General features: G+C 36.1%; 1 protein-coding gene across 6 annotated transcripts in view; it reads right to left on the minus strand.

The window, feature by feature from the left end:
* Positions 1–6,094: 6,094 nt before the first annotated feature.
* The window catches only part of CEP170 (centrosomal protein 170), a 94,653-nt gene continuing 74,056 nt past the window's right edge, over positions 6,095–26,691 (minus strand). For 2 of the 6 annotated variants that reach the window (XM_030946125.1, XM_030946120.1), the window contains 7 exons: positions 21,549–21,783; positions 16,813–16,990; positions 15,215–15,382; positions 14,844–14,932; positions 10,196–10,289; positions 7,378–7,429; positions 6,095–6,462 (listed from right to left, as the gene is read on the minus strand). In XM_030946125.1, coding sequence (XP_030801985.1) covers positions 6,176–6,462; positions 7,378–7,429; positions 10,196–10,289; positions 14,844–14,932; positions 15,215–15,382; positions 16,813–16,990; positions 21,549–21,783 — 1,103 coding nt within the window. In that variant the 3' untranslated portion in view covers positions 6,095–6,175. Of the gene's footprint in view, positions 6,463–7,377; positions 7,430–10,195; positions 10,290–14,843; positions 14,933–15,214; positions 15,383–16,812; positions 16,991–21,548; positions 21,784–21,816; positions 23,474–26,691 lie in introns of those variants that run through there. The other 4 variants (XM_030946124.1, XM_030946123.1, XM_030946122.1 and 1 more) reach the window with 4 other exon arrangements.

A 26,691-nucleotide genomic window follows, 5' to 3' on the forward strand; every position in this document is an offset into this window, starting at 1 on the left:
CTGGGGCTCATGTTAGGGCTGAGATAAGCCACTAAGCTGTGTTTTCAATTTTGTATTTGAACTTCTGCTGCCTCCGGAGTAATAACTTCAGTGAAGCCTCAGATGTGATTTTCAATATAACCCAGCATTTTTAAACCTGCAAAGGTGTGGAAGAGGATCTAAGTTTTAGGAGCCTGTACACTTAGAAAATCAACTCAAGAAATTAGTAAAGCAACACTTTTACCTCAAATTTGTGATGGGAAGAAAGCAACTTCTTAGGTGTTCAGAATACTGCATAAGTTGCACTTAAAGTGGATTTTTCTAAACAACCATCTGCTCAGCTGCCCATCCCACTGACAGCAGCAACCACATGAGGAGCCTGGTTTTTGTATATTCCTTCCAGGTATGAAAACAAAAGAAAGAATGAACATGATTGTGCAGCAAATTTTTTGTTAGCACTTGAGTTTCTGAGTGTGCAGGTAGCTTACAATACAATATTATACACCTGCTTCTTTAGTCAGTTACGAAATTTTGTCTGTTAAATCCAAAAATGATTTCAGGAAAACATAAAACAAACTGCACTGGGGGATATGAATTTGGAGGAAAGCACTGTCTATTGGTTCAGTCAGTTTATTTGAGAAACTCCAGCTATTCTGCAGAGTGAAAAAATACATAATTATTGATGCAAGCAGTAACTCCCACGCACTTTCAGCTGCCATCCCCTGCCAAGGAGCAGAGGGGCTGTAGTCTCTCTTGCACCTGAGGCACACCTTGAGGCAGGAAAGATCTTTTCCTGCACATCTTCTTACCAGCTCTGGAAGTACCATCCTTGCAGGCAAATTTTTAAGTGCTTCCTGCGTCTTACAGTTCTCCTTTGTGCTAAAGCTGCCTTGAACCAACTGCATGGTTCTGTCACACCTACTGCCATGGCTGGGGACAGTGTTCCTGCCCCACTCTTCACTTCTGTTCATCTCTGTCTTTTGATTTCTTTCAAAAGCTTTTTTTAAGTTTGCTTAATTTTCTGCACTTCACTGAGTCTCCTAATCCAGTAACGTCTGCTGAGAATATCGTATCCTGCCTGATCACTTATGAATCAGTTGCTATATTGGGAAATACCATTAATGACATTTTCTTCAAAAACTTTATTAAGGCATTTAATTTCTAAATACTTTTAAAACCTCCTGAATTATCTGCAGTCATTTCCCTCATCTCTCAACAAAATCAGTCATGGATAATCCAAAACCACAACTCAGATCCACATCTGGTTTCTTTCCTCAATGAATTTTTCTCAACTTATAAATCACATTACCCCAGAAGTGATGCTGAAAATGAAATGTGAAATCACCTGGTAACTTTTGTAAGTTTATATATAACCCTTGTTTTTCTTGCTTGGCTTCATACAGGTCCACGACTCCATACAGAACTTAGATATCTCATGTTGCCCATTTTTGTTTAAAACATTAATTAATTAATTTTAATAATAAAATTTTCTCTTAAGATCACAGTTTGGTTCAAAGATAATTAATACTGATTCTAAGCCGTTATTTTTTAATTTAAAAATATTTATAAAAATATATATAAATCTTTAGATTTGTGATATTTAGCTATTCCATAGTAGCAGAAAGCCTCATCAACACATCTATTAATCTTTTGAAATAGGTCTAAAAGTGCTAGTCCTAAGGAACTGATAGACAAGAGCAGCAAACTTAGTAAGGACATGTTAATTGGTAAGTGGAAATGTAGGGACTACCCTTGAAATGAACAAATCTCTATATCCCCTCACTCCACCCCCTAAGGCCTTAGTGTTTGAATAATTTTGGCAAGTATTACTTGAAAATGTTGCCCTTATATTGCTATAAGGGTATTAAATAACTACAAACACCTGTTTTAATACAGACTCCCCAGGGAGGTCATTTTCTAACACCCTCTTATTTTAAGAGCTCTCCCCAGATGTGAGGTAACAACAATTTCAACAAATAATAACTGTTTGTGAAACTGTTGGCAAGACAAGGCAAGCACTGAGTTTAGTTTTCACTGCTAACTGTGGTCTCACTGGAAGAGGTAAAGATCTTTGACAGTAGGCTTCCAGTTCTCTTATCCTGCTTTAAAGTATTTCCAGGGATGCATTATCTCACTTTTTTGCTAAATGCATTTCCTCCCCAAATATGTGACTAGTGAGAAAAGAATCTGAAAAGGAAATGCCTTGTTCCCCAGCCAGTGCTCTGTTGGCTGTCACTGGCAAGAACAGCCCTGGCTAAGGCTAAGGCTTACCAAGTTGAAAACAAAAATTGTTTTTATAAGATTACTGAGCTAGTGCAGCTGGAAATGCTCTTCAGCACTAGGCAGCTGTCGTTCAACAGTATTGCCAAGAGATGTTGTCGGATGTATTTAATATTTGGCAATCATGGCTGAACTACCAGGATTGTAACCCTGTCAGCATTTACAGATCTAGCTCTATTTGAAGTCAGAGGTGACATTCTTACACTTGAAAAACTCTGATTATTCACCAAGAGGAAACTAAGGAACTTGTATGGTGAGTGGCCAAGTTTCTTCCTTGTAATTCTCTTCTGATACAAGACTTGGTGATATAAAATCTCCTTGGCAGGTAGCGAGTGGCCTCCTTTTACCATGTCATCGATGCTTCACACATTCCTGCATGAAAGAACACTCTTGCTTTTCATGGCTGCATGCCAAAGCAGTAATTGTAGATCTTTCCTATGCTTAAAATCTTCCCAGGTCAAATTAAAAAGGCCTTCCAACAGGCATTGACTGAAAGTCAGTTTTTGGTAAGAGGCAGAGTTCTCTGAGATTGCAGTACCAGGTGCTTTGGTATAATGTATATGCTGCAGTGAAACACCACCTTGCTGTTAACCAGGTCAGGCACACAAATTATGCCCTTAGGTTTATTTCTGTACACTACAGCTAGATGTGAGTGTCATTACAAGAAGCTGTTGGGTATAGAATTCGAGCAGTACATGTAGCCAAGGGAGGAGCCACCAGTGCTGATCAGAAAAGGCTTGAGTTCTGCTTTCCCTGTGTCCTGGCGTGTCAGCACCACTTGGTGGTGTCTGAAGGGAGCACATGACTGAGGCCATCTGGCTGGATTTCCTAAATACTCCTGAATAACAGCCCTGTATAACCTTGGCTCCAAGTATACTAGTCCTATAAAAATCTGTATGGGAAGAGTTACACTTCTGCTTAAACATCAGAGGGTCTGCACATGAGAATACAGCCCAGAAGTGCATTCCTCTATCCTCTGCAAAGACAGAGGGATGCTGGCAACAAGTGAGGAAACAATATAGCAGATAATGAAGCTGGGGGATATGAAGAAGTCCTGTGCAAGTTGAAAGCCCTTGTAACTTTCTCACGATTTTGACTGTCCCAAACAGGCATTTCTGAAGAGCAGTAGAAATCTCCTGCCCCTGCAGAGCTGAGGGCTAGTGAGTGTTACTATATGCCACTAGTGGTGTCTTAATGCCAGCAGGCTGGGATATAAAGGAAAAATAAATACACAGAAGCAAGATCAGAGCGACTGATGCTGAGTCACAGCAAAGCTCAGCAGCACCAAAATGCTTAACCTGGGAAGAAATGCTTGGAGCTTTTGCTAAATTCAAGGTTTTGTTCCTGCATGAAGCCAGCTAAAAAAAGGCAATTTAGTGTCTTGCAGGAAAAGCAGGCATAGTCAAACCTGGGACAGAAGAAAAAAAAGGCACCAGCATGGAGCCAAATCAGCATATTCAGTAAAGTTTTCCAATATGTGAAGCAGAGGGAAAAAACAGTCTGATAACCATCTACTGCTGCAGCTGGCAGGTGCATTAAAACTCACTTTCATTCTACAAAGGGAAACAGAGCCACTGTTTGGTGACTGGCATACTGGATTATTTTTGCCTCTAGCTTTGCACACAAAATCAATTGAAGTGTGGAAAAGAACCTGAGTACAGGAAAGCGAGCCAATACTGTCAGCACAGAATAAATGATGCAGTGGTGGCAATAACAGAACTTTTTCTGGAGAGAGGATATTCATGAAAAAATGTAATTTCCTATTTCAGTAAAGGTGAGTTAGTCTGCAGAAAGATTGTGTGAACTTCCCAGCTCTCAATTACATATTCACACATTTGTAAAGTTCCAGAAACACTTTATTTAAAAATGGAGTTGTAAATGCATATAACAAAATAACATACATAATAAATGTAACAAAAATAAATAAGGAGAACATGTCCATACAAAATAATAACATAGTAATGCAAAATGCTTATTACACAACATAAAAGTAAAAACGCCTGAAATAACACAAACAGAATCTCGTATGAAGAGCCTGCACCTTTAATCCTTCCTAGCCGTTTCCTACTTTCCACTTGAATCTGCAGAAAAATTATGTTCCCAAGCATTAAACAAAAGAAGGAATTATGGTGATGGTTTGGTACACTCAATTTTCAACACTTAGCTCTAGTTTCCATCTATTTTTGCCCTTCTGCACCTTCAAAAAGTTTTCCTGTAGCCTCTGTAAACTAGTGTCATTCAGGCTCCCACAGTTAGCTGGAGTAGAGCATATTGAGTCATACATGAAGACTGTTTGCTTTTAATTTTTTTAAAGAAAATATGAAATCGATTATACAACAGATTAGTGGTTTTGTTTTTACATCTCTACAAAAAAAGTTTTTGCATCTTTATTAACTGGTCCAACTTTTACTGATTTCTGAAAGCCTGTACAATTCAAAAGCGTACAGAAAGTAGGTTTTTAAAAACAAATCTCATATAGGATTATTGCTGAAATATTAAAGACCATTTCATAAAAGCTGCAAAACTGTATCTTTAACCTTAATATATAGAGACTGATGCAAACATAAGAAAATTCCAGTCTATTAGTTACATTTAACAGAAAAAACATTCCTCCAAATTACAGTGTTCTGGAAATACAAAGTAATTTACTTTAATTTTTTTCATTATTTCCAAATGTTAAGTTACTGGGACAACTGATAAGGAAAATAGGCTTATATAGGAAACGTTAAATAGACTTGCTTTTCAGTGGTATAAGCAAAATGTCCATGTTAGCAGTCGTCGTCCAGAATCCTTTTAAATATGTAAGACAGGGACAGCTTTACTAGCAAGACTACAGGAAAATATACAGAAGCAAATAAAATCATTTGCTTGGGAGTGCATCTATCAATCAAGCAAATCATGACAACTCTATTTCCAAGTTCCCTAAAGAAAATTTTACATCTCATGATCATTCCAAATAAACAGTAATTTCTTCTGTAAGCTTACGTTGCATTTGGATTGTGAGAGCCCATTTGCTTCAATATGCTTTAATATGTCCCACACTGCTATACGTTCAAATTTATTTCCTAGTTAGTTTCAACAAAGATTTGGACAGAAATGAGATATGAAATATTTCTACTTTGATTAACATCAAAAAGACTTTTGAAGAAGATCAAAAAGTGCCAAATAGTCTTTTCAGAAAGTGGATTAAAACACTGTAATGATAATACAAGGACAGTATTATCAGTTTTCTATGTACACCAAAACACTGCTTGCTGTTCAACGATATCGATATGTTCACCTACCACTCCCAGCAAATCTTAGTGCAAACATAATAAGTGAACTCATTTGTAAACCCCAAGACAATTTACGCAGCAACAAGGTTACATAAACCACAGAACTGTTTGAGATTTTCCAGTACATGAGAATGAATGCTTTCTGAACTCTGTCTTACTTTTGCAGTAATGTGTCATTGTAGTCAAAGATAATGTTTCCTATATAAATCATCTAATTCAGAATCAAACATAACTGTTCAACAGTTCTGTACAAGCTTTAGAGGAGGAAGTCTGTTCATCAGAGCAGCTTGGCAAAGAGATTGGGGTTTTCAGTAAATGTTAAGACTGCTTGCATGGCTTTTAAAAAGAAATAAATCTATTAAGGGAAAACTGCTGATATAATAATTCTTTTGCAAAGCACACAACCACAAAGGGCAAACCTGCCACAATCTGCTTTCCTACACTGGTATCTATGCATATCTTTATGATTTGAAAAGGATTTGTGTGACAATCAAAGCATCACAATTAAAGAAAACTGGTTTAATAAAACAACTGCTGTTTGACCAAGCCTTCTTTTTTTTAATTATAAAAACAAACATTATAAGTTTTCCTTGATTTCTAAACATTCCACATGAAAGGTTTTTGTATCAAACACTGAGATGTCACTCACGCAGGGTGGCATCTTCTTCTTCCCCATCTGGGTTAAACCTATTGAAATGTATGCTGAAATCTGCCTCGGATTCAGCATTTTCCAATTCGGCTGCCACAGGGCCGGTGGCGGGACGAGCAGCGCGGGCCTCGGGCTGGCAGTTTGGCTGCGCTGCCGGCCGGGGGCCTTGGCAAACAGGGCTGGACTTCGGCTTCGGCTGAGCTGGCAAGATGGGGCTGGCGAATCCCAAGTTGCTCAGAGCATCCAGGGTACCATCAGGATCAATCATGGCATTAATTGCTAAGCAGTCAAGAAGAGATGAGAAGGATAGGGAAGAAGCCATAAAAATACAAATTTCTGTTACTATAAAAATATGGAAATCCTCATCTCACACTTTTATTTTTATGATGACAGATGTGAGTTTTTATGTGTGCTGCCCATGACAAAGAAATGGTGTATCCAACATAGATGTAAACTGATACATGTATTCAAAAGCAGTTACATATATTGAAACTTTAGATGAAATGAAACTGTACAAACTGATGTGGGGACAGGAAACAGAGATGATAAACCATCTATGATTAGGTTATAGGGATAGAAGGATGGTTTTAATTTCAGTGGCTTTTCCCCCGATATTACCATTATATTATGCTTTGTTCCACCCCACCCCCAGAAAACAGCCATAGTTGCTGATTCCATGATTGAATGAAATTTGTATAAAAGAGCAGTCATTTATCCACACAGTGAGGGCAAACTGAAGTACCTAGTATCATTTTATTATACTATTAACAGATGTGTCACATTTAACAGAACTTCTCTTTTTTATTTCCAAATATGTACTAACATTTATTACTGATTTGTCTCCAAAGGTGGTTAATGACTATCTTGAAAAATTATTTTTAAAAACATTATTTTATCTTGGATTAAATCTGAATACTAAAAATTAAAACTATAGGAAATTTACAGCTAACATAATTATGATAAGCATGGACCACTAATCCTATATAAAAAGATATGATCACTCTTCTACTTAACAAAAACCAGCCGTGTTTGTTTATCAAATGTATCAGCAGTTACAGTATAACAATGTACATAACTGATACTGTGAATATATTTTAATAAATCACAGTAACTTTGTTTCTTGTTATATACAGATATAGATGTCTATTAAAAATTGAAGCAAGCAACCACAGAAAAGTGGAAAAAGATTTGTACCTTGCAGCTGCTTCTCAACTCGTTTCAGTTCCTGTAAGATTGATGATATTTCCTAGAAAAGAAGCAACCATGTTTCATTATCATAGAACTGGAAGAGATCAGAAGAGACCCTTAAGCTTTTAAGTCTAGCTGTTAACCCAGAACTGCCACTGTAGCTCTTATACCACTAAACCATCACCCAGTGCCAGATCCAGGTGCCTCCTAAACACCTCCAGGCATGGTGTCTCCACAACCCCCCTGGGCAATCTGTTCCTGACCTGACCCGTTTAACAGTGAAAAATATTTTTCTAATATCCTATCTTCCCTCTCCCAGCTTGAGGCCATGATGGAAAAATAAAGGAAATTTCCAGTATGGAAAAATAGATTTAAACTACCTCTCAGGAGTGAACAATCCCTCTCCCAAACATGTCCAATTGCATTATGCTATTTGGATTCTCCCTCCTGGCATCAAGAACATCTGTGCTGGTAGTGGCCCAGCTATGGATGGCAGTGCTGGAGGGCCACGTCCCAGAAGGAAAGCCAGAGCCCTCTGCACTGATTGCCTGCTCCCATCCCCACAGCCTCATTCTGACCCTTGCTCATCTGCCTGTGCCACCTCTGCTCAAGCACAGACACCACAGCTCTGTAGAGATCAGGCAAAGTAACAGCAGACCTTGAAAGGGAAGTTACAGGATAAACTGAGTACTCAATGGAACAGAGTCATTTATGAGGGTGTACAGATGTGAGTCAGACAGTGAGATGACTGCATTAAGGTTCTGTCCCCATGAGACCTTGTACAGCGCCCCAGTACTGGGGCCACAGCACTCTGCCTTACAGATTTTTCTCCACTCTGCTGCACTACTTGCTAACACAGCCACAGGCACAGCAATGCACTCAGAAACACAGCAATCATTAAATGTACCACATCTAATGCTGCAAGATCACAGAGTAACCTGAGCTGGAAGGGACAAGGATCATTGAGTCCAACTCCTGGCCCTGCACAGGACACTCCAAGAATCACCCCAAGAATCAAGCCAAGAGCCTGAGAGCATTTTCCAAGGGTTCTTGAACTCTGGCACTCTTGGTGCTATGACCACTTCCTGAGTAATCTCCCTGTTTATAGAATTAGCATATTTATATTAGTATAAATATGTAAATCCTACAACTGAAGCATCCTACGTGGAAGAATAGTTAACCGAGCTGCTGAGAAGAGCTCTCAATGGTATTCTACAGCTGAGAATTTTCAAAGGCACTGATTTCAGAAAACCATTAATCCATTTCAGAAAGCTGTTCTGTACTAAGTAGTGTGATTTTCATGGGTGGCAGAGATTGATTATCTTTATGAAGTCATTATCATTAAGCAGATTTCACATCTGAGCTGGACATAAATGTTCCAAGGACAAAACAAACATCACTTACAACTGTCCTTTCTTAACTTTTAATGTTCTGTGGTAAAAGAAGGTACTGCATTTGAACAACAAATTGCTCTGAAAACTAAGTAGAAACTTGAAAATCAGTGCCTATATAAAAAACCCTGAACAACCCTTAAACTTTCAAGTAGTGTGAGATGCTTTAATAGATTGAAAAAAAATCAGTAAATGGTGAACTTGGGAATAAATGTACAACCAACCTTTTTCTTTTTTAAGAATACCTTAACCCTCCACATTTAGGGCATTTAGAATATAAAACACTAAATTTGGATCTTATTTGGAGAGGGATAAGAGAAACTCCTTATATTATAATATTTCAAAAATTATAAACTTCCACGGGGAACTTGATTAAATTTTTGAAAAACCTAACAAAACCTATCAGCAAATCTATTATATTATATTACTGAGTTACAAATGATTGCTCTTGATAAATACCCATTCTTCAGAAATTACAGGCCAAGGCTTTTATACTTCCAGGAAAAATCAGTCTGGAGGAGTTTACTAACTGATGATGAGCTAACAGAGAAGTTCTAGCCTGTTCAATGCCAGAGGAAATGTATTCACATTTGAGCAGTTTTCTCTCCCACAGAAAACCCTCCCTCTGTAAACAGATATTTTTAACAGCAGACTCTGCAGATGGATAATGTAGCTGGGCTCTGCCTGCTGTCTCATGCAAGGATGTTTTTCAAAGCCTATGCTCTGTGTTTAGAAGCAGAGGAGAAAGGTACTGAGACACAACATGTGGTCTGTCCCCTCATAGTCACATAGTCTGGTCTTGAAATGGCCTGAATTAGCCCATAAACAACGGCTGATTTCTGTAATTAGGCTATTACATAAAACAGCTGGAGTGCTACTGGGCAACCTATGGTTACCACTTCCAGACAAAACCACCAGGAGTGTTTTTCACTGAAAAGTCCTTTTATAGCAATGTGTCTATGGTTTATTTTCATCACATGCATTAAAACACAACAATTTCTCTAAATATTAAAAATCAGTATTACCACTGTTAAGTATTACATATAAAGCATTAATGATTAGTAGGTAAAGTAGTTTTTAGACTGTAAACCAAGTTCATTCAAAAGCAATCTAACATTCAAACTAATGGTTGTTACCTTTAGTTAAGCAAACATACTGATGGTCTATGTATAGTTTGAATCCCTTTTACTGCATTCTTTATCTGAACAATTACTTGTCTCTTAATGAGACAGTAAGAAAGTAATTACTTACTAAGACAGTAAGTCTTAGTAATTACTGAAGATTAGGTTTATTCTTGAAGCATACTTAGTGTCTAAATAAGGGTTTTTAAAGATTTTTGCCCTTATGTCACTGCAAACACCAAATTCCTCTACTGATTACTTAGCCATGAGATGAGCAGCATAATCAGTCCCAGAAAAGGTAACTATTCATACCATGCTTGATGTTTTCACAATGGGAACTTCACTTTCAGCTCGTAACTTGTTTTCAATTTCTTCCCAATTTCTGTCCTTGTCCTTAAATAATATTCTAGAAGAAAGAAATCCAACAGTATGTTAAAAATAGAAAAAAATCCCCCATAAAATAATCTGAAAGATTAAATAATATGATAGGAGAAAACAGCATAAGGAGTAATAAATGAAAATAAAATATAAAAAACTGAAACCTGATGGAATCTAACCATACAGTTTAAATTTTCAGGGAAGCATACAGGTTTCATGATTTTCAGCAAGATCATTATTATTGACATTAAAATGGCAGTTCTGTAGCTAGATACTTGCTTATGGTATATATACAGATACAGCTAGTTCTTTCCTCCAGCACTGACATATTTTTTAAAAGCCAACTATTTTACTGTAGTGAGAAAATCCCCCATTAATACTTCATTTTACAATAATAGCAAAATGTAAGAAAAAGGAATTCAGCTTTTACATTTTTATTTTATATGAATAAAAAATAAAACACTTTAGGAAATCAAAAAAATGCATTTTCTTGAAAAAGTTTTCATTGAAAAGTCTTAATATGTACATTTTATATATATATGTCTATATGTTCTAGTAGTATGAGTATGACTTATATGAGTATCATTTCTATGAATATCACTACATGTTTAAAGTCACTCCAAATTGCAAAATCCCAAAGCCCAGTGGGAGATTCACATCTTTTATGTTTTCCTTCCCTGCTTGATAAAATTTTTGCTTTTATTGTCATATAATGAGCATAATTTAAACTTTCTCCATTGGTGCAACTGGAAAAGAAAAGGAAAAAAAAAGCAATGTGCAGATATTTTAGGTCTGTGAAGTGACACCATGATGACACAGAATCCACTTCTTCTCTAATTGGTATTTAAAAGTTAAAAGTTCAAAAATAGCTGCAGTAAAACTGCTAAATAAACAAACCACACAATTTCAAATCATGGTCAAAGAGCAGTATATTTAAAAGAAGCTATTATTGTGGCTAAGTCTCTGAGGAAATGATTTTTAAGTTGGAAGTTCATGATACAGTGAATGTCACAAAGGTTAAGAATCTGAAAGAAATCTGTGAGCCTTAGTATTGCATTTCTGTTCACCTTCCTTCAGTTCTGCATACCCTATGGGGAATTTAATTCTCCATTATTATCCTGTCAGGATTATCTAATTTTGCAAAATATGTACCCTGCCTTATTTTATCAGTATACAGATGCTGGTGACAGACAACTCATCCAGAAGCTGCTTTAACTCTTCTGTGTTTCACTCACTGCTGCTTTGGAATATATTTATGTCAGAGGTTTCACTGTGAGGAAGTGCTACTTGGATGACAAAATGTCATGGGACAGAGGCAAGTGACAACTTCTGCCAGACTTGGGTTTATTCACATACAAAACATGCAAGGAGTAAACATTAATATACACTTTTTCTTGGGGAAGGAATAAATTAATAAATTAAAACTAATCAGAAGTGCAGAGAAGAAAGTAGGAAACATGTTAAGGCCCTAACTAGGGTCATCACCTTTTGAAAAAGTTCATCATCAGAGGTCTGGCAAATTTTTCATATGTTTTGGCAGGGAGTGTAAAAGTTTGCAAAACCATACAGCCTGGATACCAGAAATTTCAGATACAATGGAAAATTTAATACGTGCTTGTCACTGAGGAGTTCAAATACACATTTAAATAAAAAAGAAGAATATAAAGTAGAGACAATGAAGTCCTTTACAGGATCATAATTTTTTAAAAAGCAACTTCTGGAAATATTTTATTCAGTATACAGACAATCTTATGCAGCTACACTTTCTCTAATATAATAGCATTTATATCACCTGGAAATCAGCAGGAACATAGAAAATAAGGCTTTTTTTAGCAGTAAACAGCACTAGCAAAAAAAAAATCGATTATGACATTGTGTGATTTTTTATTTACCTTCTTGCCATGTTCTGTTAAAATAATTCTATCCTGATGTATGTGATTAGTGCCTTTGCTTCTCTATGTGGTGTTTTTAGAGCTAATGTTCTTCTCCTCTAAAATTTGAAAGTTTCTCATTTCATTGGTCACTTTATTAAAAAAGAATGGAACAAAATGAAAGCGTTAATTAGAAATTTTGAAACTGTTATTATTTAAACTATAAAGTGGACAGCCAATATTTTTACTATAAACTTAGGAAGCCTATTTCCTTTTTTACTTCATCTTTTTGAACACTTCATTTAGCTATTTTTAACTTCCTGGGGGATCATCATCTCTGTCTTCTTTGCTCTTCCCCTTTCTAACCATATTTTTCAAGTTAAAATAATATATTTATAAATGCCTATTGTCTTCTTCTCTTGCTTTTCCCTGCTTTCTGAGGCAAACCTTACTTGACTGTGCTCAATCCCCATTTTTCTTCCAGGGCACATTGCAGGATGCCCAGCAAACAGCAGAGGCAACAGGCAGTACCTCCCCTGCTGTGACTGCTTTGCCAAGATTTTGTCTGGCTGAAGAGAAACTTGCCTGCTACAAGATAAGCCAATGACACTGCACTCACATTGCAGAACACTGATAAAACTGCAGATTTTCTCACCACAAAACCTACTTAGCTCTTTCCCTCAATCTCTGAAAACTCCTGCAAACTCATTGTTACATATAAAAGCACAAGCACAGGCTTCTCTTAGGTAGAGAATGGATGGAGAGCAGCCCTGGGGGGAAGGACTTGGGGGTGGTGGATGAGGCTGGACATGACCCAGCCATGGGCACTCACAGCCCAGAAACCCAATTCTATCCTGAGCTGCATCAAACAGAGAGTGGCCAGCAGGGATCCTGGCCCTCTGCTCTGCTGAGACCCCACCAGGAGTGCTGCATCCAGCTCTGGAGGTCACAACATAAGAAGGACATGGACCTGTTAGAGTGAGTCCAGAGAAGGGCCATGAAGATGATCAGAGAACTGGAGCACCCCCCTTATGAAGTCATTGTAATTATTCTGGTCAGAAATTTTAACTGGCTTAAGTCCAGAATGAGGAATAGCAGCACACCAGTTGGCTGAACTCATGTATTTCAAAACAAAGCTAAGGTAAAAATCTGTAATAGGTACTCCCTAAAAACAATATTAAAAGTAGTGCTGTTTTTCTGATTCAAAATATTAATAAAATTAAGAATAACATCATATTTTTCTAACCCATTCATAGGAAAATAAAGTTTTGAACAAAGCCCTGGGGAAAAGGCTAAATAATTGCTTATTAATGGAAGTTTACTGCCTTTTTATAGAAAAAAAAGCAATTTCCCTTTCTTTAAGTATGTATAAAATATTTGTAGGTACACTTGTACTTATATATGAGCACATTATTATTGCATTCATGAGTAACTAATTTGCCTTTTAAGATCAGAAAATTAATCAGAAATGTGTAAGACCTGGATTTAATGTTACCTTTAATCACCAGTAAAAACAACACACAAAATTCCTTAGAATAAGATAATTAAAATGAGTTACAGGCTTTTAAATAATTGATTCTTCACTTGGTGATACTCTTCCTACTAGAAATAGCAGGACTAGAAATGGCAGCTAACCTACAGTTTTAATCAATTTATATAGATTATTATTTTTCTTCTTGATTTCTATGGCCAAATCTTTTTTGGTAACCCAATGAGAATACAATCTTCAGCTATATTAGTATTTTGCTGCTTTGACTGGTTACATCACCCTATTCTGACAGACATTTTTGTTGTTTAATCTGTGACTCATCTAATATATTCCAATATCTGACACTTCCTAAACAAGCCAATCAATTACAGACCTAATATTTTCTCATATTCAGAAAACTATGCATTAAGCCAAAGACTTCTTATTTTTAAGTTATTAACTGCACAAAGACATGAAGAACATAAGAAATTTACAATCCTGAACCTTGTATTATAAATTTTCTTTTATTCTTGTCAACCAAAGTGGTCACCAACTGGTTTTACACTCACATATTCAAGTTAAATGGAACTGTCAGTAGAGCAACATGTTACCATTTTTTGACATGTCTACACTTCATCTTAACTACTACAATGTCTTATGAAGGAATCTAACTATTTAAGCAGGAATTTTCAATTAAAAATGAGAAGTGGCTAGTTCTGTTGTTTTAGAAATCAATAGGGATCACATTGTCTCCAGAGCAAGCTGTTTTTCAGAAGGATTTACTGAAACAGCTCTCCTCTGTCCAATTTGTTTTTTCTTCCTAAAATGCAAAATCCCTACAACAACTTGGCAAACCTACAGGGCCCAGTTTTAGAGTTCAGCAACATTTTAACCTTATCTTTTAAGCAAGGGAGTTTTGCAAGACTTCCACAGAGGTTGTGCAGATTTTGCACAGTGTTGCATATGTTGGAAGAGCTCCTCTGCTGGATGTTGTTCTGTCCATGTAAACTTTCCTGATATTTCTTTTCACATAAAGTGAAATAAACAGAAGGAATAATGGAAAAAGTATTACGTCCAAATCCTTCTGAATGCTAAAAATACCAGAGGTGACAGTGCCTTTTTTAAAAGACAAGTTTGTACTGTGTACATTTCCTCTGTGATTATTATATATATCTTTTTTTACTGCTGGGAATGTTGATGGGAACAGGCATGTCAGCAATAACAGCAATTTTTAACAACCCACCTGATTTTGCCAGCTGTTTTGTCTATGGATTGTCTTATCTTGCGAGAAAACTGGAAGACTGAGGACAACAGCAAACTGTCCCCCATAACCTGCAATAAGTTTTTAATAAAAAAGGATATTATTAGTTTAATAGTAACAACTCCATATATTTTGGTATATTTAACTATAAAAAATCTTGCTTATGTTTTAGATAGTATCATACAATGATATTTGAACATTTTGCCAATAAAATAATACATAATTTTTTCAAATATTAATGCCACCTGCGAGAGGTAGGAGAGACAGGAAAATGTCTAGAATATTAAGTGGGGAGATAATTGCAAAAGCTTAAAATTGACACATTCTTAGAGAGAATCCTGTTGTGTGCTCACTTCATCTCTGCTCCAAGTCCTTCTGCGGGTAATTGTTGGGGGATCGAGGGCCTCTGTCAGCTGAGGTCTGGCATCACTAGGCCGACCATTCCCTTCCGGGGGTTTCGCATGCACTATTGGAGGGATTTTTCTAAAATTGAGACTTTCATCAAATACTCGGTCCACCAACTGCGGGATAAAAGAAAAATTAAGTTCATGAAATCTACTGGATACATCAAAAAATCAGATTATTGGGATTTTTCTCCTGAAACAGTTTCTAAGATGCCTATCAAATAATAATCATTCGGTTGTCTTCTATAGTATAAAATTATGCATCTCTTATGTAAAAATATCTTGTACAAATGAACAAGATTTGGGTTTTTTTTTTAAATGCTAGACATACATAGCAAATTTAGACTACCCCACTGAAATTTTGCTTGTGGGCAGGTAACATAATAGCTACCTATAAAATGGTACTGAATAATAAATTCCTTTGATTAATGGAACATATCTGTGGAACTGAGAAGAGTACTCTGAGATTAGGGGTTTTTTCCAAATAAGTCATAGTGTTACAGAAAGACTTACACTACCTAAAGGAGATACTGCCACCTGCAGTATGTACACAATGCACTGTATTTTTTGAAGAAGAAAATAATTATTTAATGATAAAAAAAATTTGGAGTGATCTAATTGGATCTGAGAAAAAGAGCATTTTACTTCTTTAAAGTTTAGCCACAGTCTATGAGAATTAAACTCAAAACCTATGTGAGTGCATTTATAATTTTTCTGAGTACCCAGCTCACAGATTTCTTATTGCTGTTTATATCTTTTTTTCCACAGAAAAAGACAGTATTAAACTAACCACAGTAAACTAGTGTATTAACCAAAATTTATGCACACAAAAATGAATAAAACACATTTTGAAAGGAATACTATGAAGAAAAAAATGCATTAAACATTTACAACACATTATTATGGTGAATTGTAACATGGTAGAAAGTGATGACTTAAATTCAGATTAACATGTTTACCAGCATTAGACCTGTGATGATTACTAGAACACGTTAGTCAATATATTCATAGAACAGTACACCAGAAGTAGGCAAAGAAAATAAGAATTATTAGAAGCATAAAGCAAACTTATTTAAAGGCAGTTTTTGACAATGTTATTGAGAAAGGAAATCTAAAGTTAACTGATGGTACCTAAGTATTTCAATGTTCAGAAGATGAAAGTTTTATGTCGCCTGTGAAAAGAGGGACTTTTTTGTTTTTAATAGTTAAGCAAAGAATTAAATGTATACATTTATATATAGTTGTGCATACACACTAGTATCTTTAAACGCACTTAGATACCATCCAAGAATATCTAAGGCTACAGACAAGCAAAAAACAAATAACTACCTTGTCCTCTGTTTCGTGGAAAAAAAGAGACAGACAGATAGTATGCATTCTTTTGACAAGCTACGTTCACAAAATAACTCCTGAGTTGTTTGTTGAAATGTAAAGGAATTTCAAATGAAAAAAAAATAATGTAGAGATCATGCATACGGGTTGAGTGGAGGTAACAAAAAAGGCTATGCAAAATGCTAAAAGCAAAAGAAATAAAGAAAAGGAAGAACCTTATGCATTTCTCCATGAAGATCTCCTACCTCTTCTCTAGTGTCTATGGCAGAGCCAGGGGTGGTGGCAGCAGTGCTTACTGTGGTACTGGGGGCAGTGCCTGATGAAGTCACTGAATCTATCTCTCCTGCTACATCGTTGATTTCCCGTGCGATGAGAGCCAGATCTTGACTGATCCTAGTAATAAAAAGAGTGTTACATTCACCCCTACAAACATTTTTGGGCCAGTAGAGCCCAATCTGCAGCCTCTGAGGTTGGAAGTTCAAGTTCCTTATAACCATGCTATGAAAAGCTGCACGCCTTTTTAAACAGAAAGACTATTTGTAGAACCATAAAAGCAAATTTTGACTGAAGCTTTTAACAGCATGCCTTTCTAGAGGAAGAAGGTGAAAGGTGATCTCAAAAGACAGAGTATCCTTGTTTTCTTCCTAGGATTCAGACAGATACTTGCAATGTGCAGTATATCCGACACAGAGGATGCATAGGAAATATGCTGAAAATACTGCACAGATGAGCCGTGTAACATGGCAGTAAATCTAAAATGCTCAGAAATCGTTTAATTTGTACCTTAGTTTGCCTACTTGAAAAAAATGTTTTCAGGACTTCTGAGTTTCTGGCAGCTCAACACCTTACTCAGATCAAGCTGCTTATGGGTCTGAAATTCCAGACCAATATCCTAAATCCCCAAATGTAATCAAGAAAAATTTTCAGTGGCAAAAATACAACATACGTTTAAAACATGGGTATGATAGCATTACAAAAATACAGCTGAATTCTCAGCCAAAGAGTCTTTTTCTTTGCTTCTGATTTAGCACATCAAAAAACCAGCTTTGCTCTGACTTGCTCTGCTTGTGCTACTCCTCCCCAGGACACCCCAAAGGAAGGAGGGGACAACACAAAAACCCCCACAAAGCAAAAGCTAAAAGCCATTACTAACTATGGCACCCTGAATCTCCAGCTTGGATCCCAGATTTGAGAAGAGCAGACTGCCAAGTGATCCCCTTTCACACTTCTGCCTGACAGCACGGAAGGCACAAAAGGTGACAGTGCCACTTCTGCGCCACCGAGGACTCGGTGACACAAACAGCACCCGCTGCTCAAGTGGAAGGAGGCACACAGCCACGTGACAGTGACACACCCTGGGCTCCACAGAGGTGGATTGTTCAAGGTGAGCTTCCTTCTGCTCTTAATTTTCACTTTGTCTTCAAGTCAAAAACAATGGACACCACTGGCCTGGAGATAGCTTAAGATTAAGTGAACAGAATTTCAACCAGAAAGGCAAACATAACTAGAGAAATTTCCAGCCAAATTCCAACACTGGATTTTGTGGCTAATCATCAGCAATCCATAATAAAGTGCAACTTTGTGCAGCTTATATACACATATAATTGGAAGAAGGCTGTAGACAAATATATGGCAATTTACACACGCCATTCAAAGTCCAACATTCTTAGTAGTAGATACCCTAAAAGAGTTACTTCCTCTGTGTCATACAATCATCTAACTTTTTCCTTAAATAGAAAAGTTGCTACTATTCACATTTGATTTTCTGGGACAAATTATGGTATTTAATGAGTTGTTGTGAAGAAAATAAAACCAGGAGACTTCAATTATCAGCAAAATTTTCAGAAGATAAATGTAATTAAACACCATAATCAAAAGTAGCATCAATTAATGAAGACTTAACTCTTCAAAGAAATCAGCAATGCTTCAACATGACACAACCACTTAATTTGAGTTCTTAGCAAGAAATCAAAATTGCATAAAGTGTCAGATCTCTATATAAAAATTAATTCAAATGAATCCCAGAAGTATCAGGACAAACAACTCTAACATTGATGGCAAGCAACAGATAATTACCACAGTCAAATATCAGTCATGTGAACAAAATCTGGAATCATTTTCTATGTGAAAGTAAGCTATAGTCCAGTACTCAATTTCATTCCTGTATAGAAACAATATGGAGCAATAAATGAGAAGCACTGTGAAATAGAAGATTAGAAACCAGCTGTGAGCTGAGCCTGACTTATGAAGTTTTCAAGTAATTCTATGTTAACTTTCAGAAGCAGAAATTTTTGCTTAACTACAAGGAGTATATTTTGTGTAATCAGGGACAAGAGACTGAGGCTCTAGGTGCACACTATTTACTCTACTACAACTGTAGTCTGCCTTGCAGATCTCTACTGCTTCCTGCATCAGATCTAGCAAGCATACAAGGCAAATCAATTCACAGAGGCAGAACTAATAAATCTCAAATTCCCTAAATCCCTCAACCCACTCCAAGAAATACTGCTTTAGATTCACTTGATGAGCAGACTCAGGCAGCTACACAGCTACAAATGGAACAGACTCAGTTTCCAACACATAGGATAAGGTGAAAACACATGGCTTGGGATGGAGAGAGCATGACCACCTTTCCAAGCCTGGAACTCTAGTTCTGGTAAAAAATACCCAGTGCTAGAAAAAAATACAAGGAAATAGGAATACTTCTAAGATATCTGTAATAGTGCTGAACTACTGGATTACTAAAAACATTTTTATTCTTAGTCTACAATGTTACACTTCCTATACTGAGTCAGTGGATTTTGTAACAATACTTTAACATCCTTAAATAAAATATTTGTGAAGCTCTTGTTATTCTGAGAGTGTAAACTCCCTCCATGTCAAAGTGGCTTTAAATCAAGTCTAATTATTCCAGGAAGTTTTTTTAAACATCTCTTTCAAATTTTCAGGGTTTTTAACATCTGTAAATCGTGAAGTCTGTCAAAAGTGCATACTGTGGCAGTCATGGAGTCATTAAAACACAGTATGATGGTAACACAGATGCAATGAAATGTTTGCTATACAGTTTCTACACTACTTTCTGCTACAGATATATTGTATGAAAGGCTTATCCTTACAATCTAATCAGTTATTCAACAACAACAAAAATAAATCAACTAATTTTAATGAGAGCATATAGCCATCTTAATTTTTTCGAAACTCTAAATAGAGTTGAAGGGACCCTGAACATAGAGGCTGGACTGATGGCTGGGATGGAAAAAAAAACCAGGGTAGGCAATAATAGAGCCTATGGTTAGCAAGGAAATAGGAGCAGAGACAAAAAGTTTCTTATAGAGGACAGAAGCGAAAATTAAAGCCAAGGGAGCAAAAATGTGAATCACTACAAAGATATGGAGACACAGAAAGGATGAACTAGTGACCTACAGCAAGTGCTCTCAGAAGAGGCTAAAACTGGTATTGGAAGCAGTGACAACAGCTGACAATAACCTGGAATTTCTCAGATGCTAAATGCTACTTTTCTTTACCTTAAATAAGCTCATTTAATTCAGGTTGTATAAAAGCTCTACATAAACCTAAAAATTTGGCAGTACTGATTTGAGCCTCTCAGCACTTCAACTGAAAATAAAGCTGAAGAGATAGGATAAGTACACAGCCTTTAAAACAAATTTTAAAGACAATACATCAATGTAGGAAAGGGTAAGAATCCCAAGGGAAGAGAAAAACCTGCAAGCCTAACCATCAAATGAGTTTAGACTGAATCATCAATTATGTCCAGGGTCAATCTCTCTTAGATGGGCAAAACATATGAAAAACTTTCACTGAAGTAGAGGTTCAGCAGTACTATTTATCAGGAGGAACTAATATGCTATGGCTATCAATTATTTTTCCCATATACACACAGTCCTTCCTATAACCATCTCTAACTTCAGACTTCTGAAAAGAAAGAGATGTTCTAAGAAGACTATTTTGAAAATGTTTATTTCATTATTTGTCCAGATACTATGAGCCTCCCTTAGGTATATTCTGCGTGCCTCTCAGGTCTCTACATCTTCCCTTTGCACAGATCACAACAAAAAAACAAATGTTGAAAAATATTACCAAAATCAGGAAACAAAAAGTAATTAATCACAGTAAGCAAAACACTTCCAAAGTATTAAGGAAATACTCTACACTATTAAAATTAATCTTAAAAGGAAAACATATTTCTTGTTTAGGGTTCCAAATTAAGTTCTGTGAAAATCTTTGGAACCTGAACACTGACTTCTAAGTATTAAATAACATTTACATGCTCACGCAAGCTCTCTGAAGTTTTCACTGCTGGGTGTTGCATGATATGGCAATAACTGGTTACCAGAATGTGCAATTAACTTTTCCTTGGCTCACTTGAAGCAGAGTAGTGCCAGCAATGACAGAGGTATTGATATACTAATCTCATGGACTTGCAACAAAAAAAAAAATTGTTTTTGTTGAATACTCATGACTTAAATCAGAAAGTACCTAACATGAAATAATGTCCTGATAAATCAAAAATAAAAATGAGAACATGGTCTCTCACATTCCAAAGCTTACTTTTTTCTCTCCCTATCACCTGTGATTGATCTGAAATTTTACCTCAATATGTAAAGGTAGTACAAAATCGCATACACTTCAGCCTTGGGAAATACACAAAGTACCTCTGCAAGTCCCAATAATGCAACTAAAAGTTCATCTTCTGGGACTTGGCTATCATAAATCAGAAGTTACTATCATTTTCCACTAAAAAGAGATGTTCTGGTGATGTGAGTGTTCTGCCTGCCAGACACTTCTCTCGTAAGAAGAATTTTAAGTAACTCATTCAGTTAGTGAAGGAAAGCAGTAAGGAGTGACAGAGCAAATCCATCAGCCCCCTTTGTCCTCCATGTGCACCTGGGTACAAACTCTGTTATTTTGGGAGCACTCCTTTCAAACCAACCTTGCTATCTCTTCCCGGTGGGCAGTCCAGTCACGAATGTAGTCTTCCTGCTCCTTTATCCTGTGCTTGAAGGTGTTGCTGCTTTGAGCTGCTGTCCCAGCGCTCTGCAGTCGCGTGGTTTTCAGGGCTGGAGAGGTACGCAGACGGGTATGTTTAGGGGAGTTACGGTTTGATCCGAACTCATCTTCTGAGGTGGAAGCATAATCTGTAGGAAAGCGCCTCCATCTTGCACTTACTAAATTAGTTTAATCATTAAAAAAGAATTATTATGGCATCTTTAATAAGAGAAAACAGCATTATTTCAGTAACATCACAAAAAATAGACAGCTATTTATTATCCATCCCCAGGTACCTCACAAAAGGTTTATTTACTATATCTTTAAAAGAAAGCTACAGAATTTGTGTTAAATAAAAAATATTGATTAATAAAAACATAAAACTAATGCTCTTTGTATAGTGATGAGTAAAGTAAGATGTAAAAGCCAGTGATTGTATATGAGCTCAAATAAACTGTATTACAAAACAAGGGCCCAATTCATTAACATTTAAGTATATAGTCAGATTGCACTTTTTCTGCAGATTTTTTCCCAAATTTCATTCAAGGTTTATGTGATACACAAAAAAGAAAATTAAGAGATATGAAGGAGGGATGGAGCTGGCACCAAGCCTGGAATGCACGCTTACATAAGGGAAGCGTAAAATTCCTAGATGACACACAGGTATTTTCCAACCTTAATGATTCGATGCTTATGTGTTTAGTACAGAAAAAGAATATGCAAAATTAATATTGTGTTACAAAAATCTGTAGCACTTCCATAAGAAAAGTAGCCTCAGAGAAAGAAGTATATATTCTGATATGCAGCACATAAAGCATTATACAGCCATGTTGCTGAGGACAGCCTGAAGTACAGGAGAACTGGAACTAAGTAGGAGGCTCTTGTCCCCTTATGAATTCCTGAAGTCTAGAAAATGGATTTCAGATGTGCTGTCCTCAGGCATTTCCAGCAGGAAGAGATATCACCAAGTGTAAAGAAATCCCCATCACCACAGCCTGCTAAATTGTTGCAGGGGATTTAATACCCCAAATTCATTGACATTCATGAGGCTCTGTAAGTACTGCAGAAAATGAAATAAGTGTGTGACCACCTATTGGTGATTGAAAAAGAATAGAATCAAATGATGTAAACTGGTTTTTTAGTATTAAAAAATGCAAGAATTAATAATGATTTCTCCTGATATATTAAAAAACGAGCATTACAAATGAAGCATACACCAATATGAATTTAAGTAAAAAATAATGGAAGTAATTTTTGTGTAATGCAAAGATTATAGTATGTAGACTATGACACTGGTGTATAAGCTTACATCCCTTCCCTCATACAAATAATGAAGTTTCAACTGCTGAAAATAAACATGTGCTTGTGCAAATTTTTCAGGTTTAAATGTGGGTTTCAAATGATATCTAGTTCTACTTTTTTCTTTTAATTTTCTCACTTTATTGTAGAAAGTGACAATGTCTCTCCAATCACTTTCTGATCTCTTTTTTGGAGGCTTCAAAGTTGTTCAATCTTAGGGAAGTAAAACATGAGCAGAAAAAGTACATTTCCCACCAACAGCATGCAAGCAATGTGTGACCAAGTCCAAAGAGATTTATGAGTTGGGCCCACATTTTTTCGTCCATTTTTATTTAAATTCTTTGTCCCAGTTCAAATTATAGTCCTCAAAATAATTATAAAACTTATGTTAAAATCTCTCAAGTGAGATAGTTCAGCAACTCAGCACTGTACAATGAGCATATGTAATAATACATTTAAAAACTAAAAATTGAATGAGAAGTGAAATATCAGAAACAGATTTGATTTCTAGTACTCTACCACTGTAAGTTTCAACATCAGGGTCTGGGTCTGGGAGAAGCTTGGATTTCTCTGTGTACAAAATAGTGTTTTATCACGTTAATTCAATTTAAAACATTCAGATTAGAAGCATTTGCTTAAATAAAGTATATTTATGGAATTAGTCTTAGGTCCTCTTTTCCACCCACACTTTTTTAGGAAAAGATTATACTTTCAATCAAAAATACTGAATTTTGTAAAGGTTTAAACATTTCAGAGATACTAACTGAAATGAAATAATTAACAATCATTTGTAACATTACATAGTAGCATAAAACCCCTATTTTTAAGACCATTAAATTTTAAGGCCTTGAAATGTTGGGGTGTTACACATGATCAATGTGTTTCTCTTTAATATGAGGACAAAATTACTGTAGGCCTAGTGGTAAAAATCTCAAAGTTGTGAAACTCATGGCAAGCATATCCAAGCATGTTTCCCAGTGAGGTAGCTATACATTTGCACATATATGCTTTTGATACTATCTTTAAATTATGCAGGCCCAAAATGTCACTCTAGTTTATGTACATTTCTGAAAGCTGTTGTGCAGTTGCTTATCTCAGACACCAAAGACTGAATGTCAGTACCATTAACTAGAAAATCCTCCAAAAACCCTGGCTAAAATTATCAGCACTCAAATCTAATTTAGTGACTATGTGAGAAGTATAATATCCTGACAACCATTAAGCTGGCAAGTTTGGACAACATACTTTCACTTCAAAGATCCGAGAATAAATTTTATTGAATATATTCCTTATACTCCTTAGAATGTATTCTACTCTCATTGAGGCATTAACTTCTCAAGGTGCATCCATTTCCAAGCTCCTATTACTAAAATCTACTTAGTAAGGGCTGTTTTTTTTTCAATTATCAATTTCTTTTCCCCCACAGTTACCGCAACAGCTTTGATCAAGGTATCTGCCAGCTATTTGCAATGACAGCTAGGTCAGCAAGGCAGCAGAGGTGCCAAACACAGCTGGCTGCTCAAGGTCTCTCTGTTCTGACTCAATGCCCAATTTTACAGTTGCAGCTTAGCAGCTTTGCATGGCTGATCCTGCCGTTTGTATTCCCGATACACAGTTCCTTCTGTAATATCATCTTCAGTTTCCCTCTGTTGTTGTGAAAATAGGTCTTTGGTCTCCTCTGTTTTCATTGATCACACTCTACTGTTTGATGATGCAGTGCCTTCAACAGACCTTTCACTGTGCTATAAAGTTACTAATTCTGCTTCATGTGTCTTCACAGTGTTCTCAGTTATCAAGCCTCCTACCACAGAAACACTCTGCTAATGACTTCAATGCTAACAGTTCTCACCCTAGATGTTGCATTTATCTGTTTGCCCTTTCATATAAAAGTAAGCAATACTTCACTGCATCAAGGATTAGAAATGATTCTTGAAATTACAGACTTGCTGCTAGCTCTGACAATTTTAACCCTATCATGTTGTAATTCATCCACATGAAGTACAAGACAATAAAAAAAATCCAGAAACTACATCTTATTCTTGCTTTCTTTTTACAGGTATATGTGTCTGAACATTGATTTGGGAAGTGCAGAAAAAACTTTCTCTTTGTGGACTGGATTTAAGAGGCTGCCAGTGTTTACTGATCTACAACGTGGTAGTGTTAACTAACCTCTGATGTACTAACCCATGGAACATATTTAACATTTTGAGAGCAGCTAGTGCTCTGGTAAAGGAAACAAAACCCCAAACTCAATACTGGTAATAATCATTCATTTTCCAGCCTTTCTATGTCCAGGGAGAGAAGAAAATCCATTCCTGCTATGCCTTGATTAAGTGTGCCTGAATAAAACATATTCAAACAGTTGAGGTGCTTTAGTCAAGCACTTCATTAGTACTTTCCAAAAGTGCTAAAATTAATTGTTGACTTTTCTAAAAACAAAATTAAACTGAAGAATTAAAAGTGGCCTATATATAGTTGGAGATGCATTTATACATATACTCCTATATACACTAGCAGATTACACCACTTTCAAAGCAATTCAAATTTTCCTAAAGAATAACCTAAATAAATCAGTAAAAAAATTATACAATAATGTTACTGATACAAAATTCAGAACTCTGAATCCAAAACAGTAGTAATAATATTTTTTACTTATGTATTAAGAAGACTTAATTTGGTTTATTTAGCAGTGATTTTGTTTTGAAAGTATCTGACTGCTTCATTAATTACTTTCAGATTCTGGCCCTTAACTGATACAGTTTTATAAGACAGAAGCTACTACTACTGTAGTTTTTTCTAACAATGGTCTTTTAAAATTACCTAGATTATTATGTTGGGGTACCCATGAGAAGATGGCACCTTTTCTCTCTTGAAAACAGTGCTTTATACCAGCTACACTAAACTTTTACTGTGTGACATGGGGAAATGAACATTTAGCAAAAACAGTAAAGTGATAGACTAATAGAGTGATAAGAGAAAGATACACTCACTTCCCTTAACAGAAGCAGCAAACCACTTCAATGCAGCAACCTGGGGAAAGTTTAGGAAGTCTGCAATACTTCACATGGACACAAAACTCAAAGTTCATAGAGTTTTGTGAAAAACAAAAGCAGTGAAGTGACAAAAAACAGCTGGGCTTTATCTTTTCAAAAAAAAGCATTATCATATTGTGGACTAGTATTCAGTATTAAAATAAATATATAGAAGGCTTAACTGACACTTCCCTACTCTAGCATTGCCACCTTTCAGGCTGCATCATCAATTCAAAATTTTGATTAAAATTGAAAACATGCTGTTTTTCCAATTATATCTTACAAGGAAAGACTGAATTTTTGTTTGAAGTGTCACCTTGTTTTTGGCACCTTTGTAGACACCTGTCATAGAATCAGAGTCAACTCTACAGTTCAGCAATGTACCTCAGCAGAAATTTCTATTAAGCCAATAAATGACACAGCAAAACTAACTACCTGGGGAATATACAACGCTAAGAATCCTGACATGATCCACTTATGATATACAAACAACAGAAGGACAGCAGGAGTGTGGGAAATTATGTGTCACAGTGGCTTATATCAAGTCTAAATGGGATGCAGCAAAATTTCAGTGCACTACAAGGCTGGAAGCTAATCTACTGATTTTATTCTGATACTATGGATTGACTGCAAATATGGTAAAGCTGCCAGCATGACAATTCTAAAAGCAAGCAGACATTTATCTTAGACACTCATTTCACAAGAAAGTTCGCATTTTTATAATTGCCACATTTTATTTTGATAGATTCAATATTG

This window comes from Camarhynchus parvulus, chromosome 3 (assembly GCF_901933205.1).
Source record: "Camarhynchus parvulus chromosome 3, STF_HiC, whole genome shotgun sequence".
Lineage (NCBI taxonomy): Eukaryota > Metazoa > Chordata > Aves > Passeriformes > Thraupidae > Camarhynchus > Camarhynchus parvulus.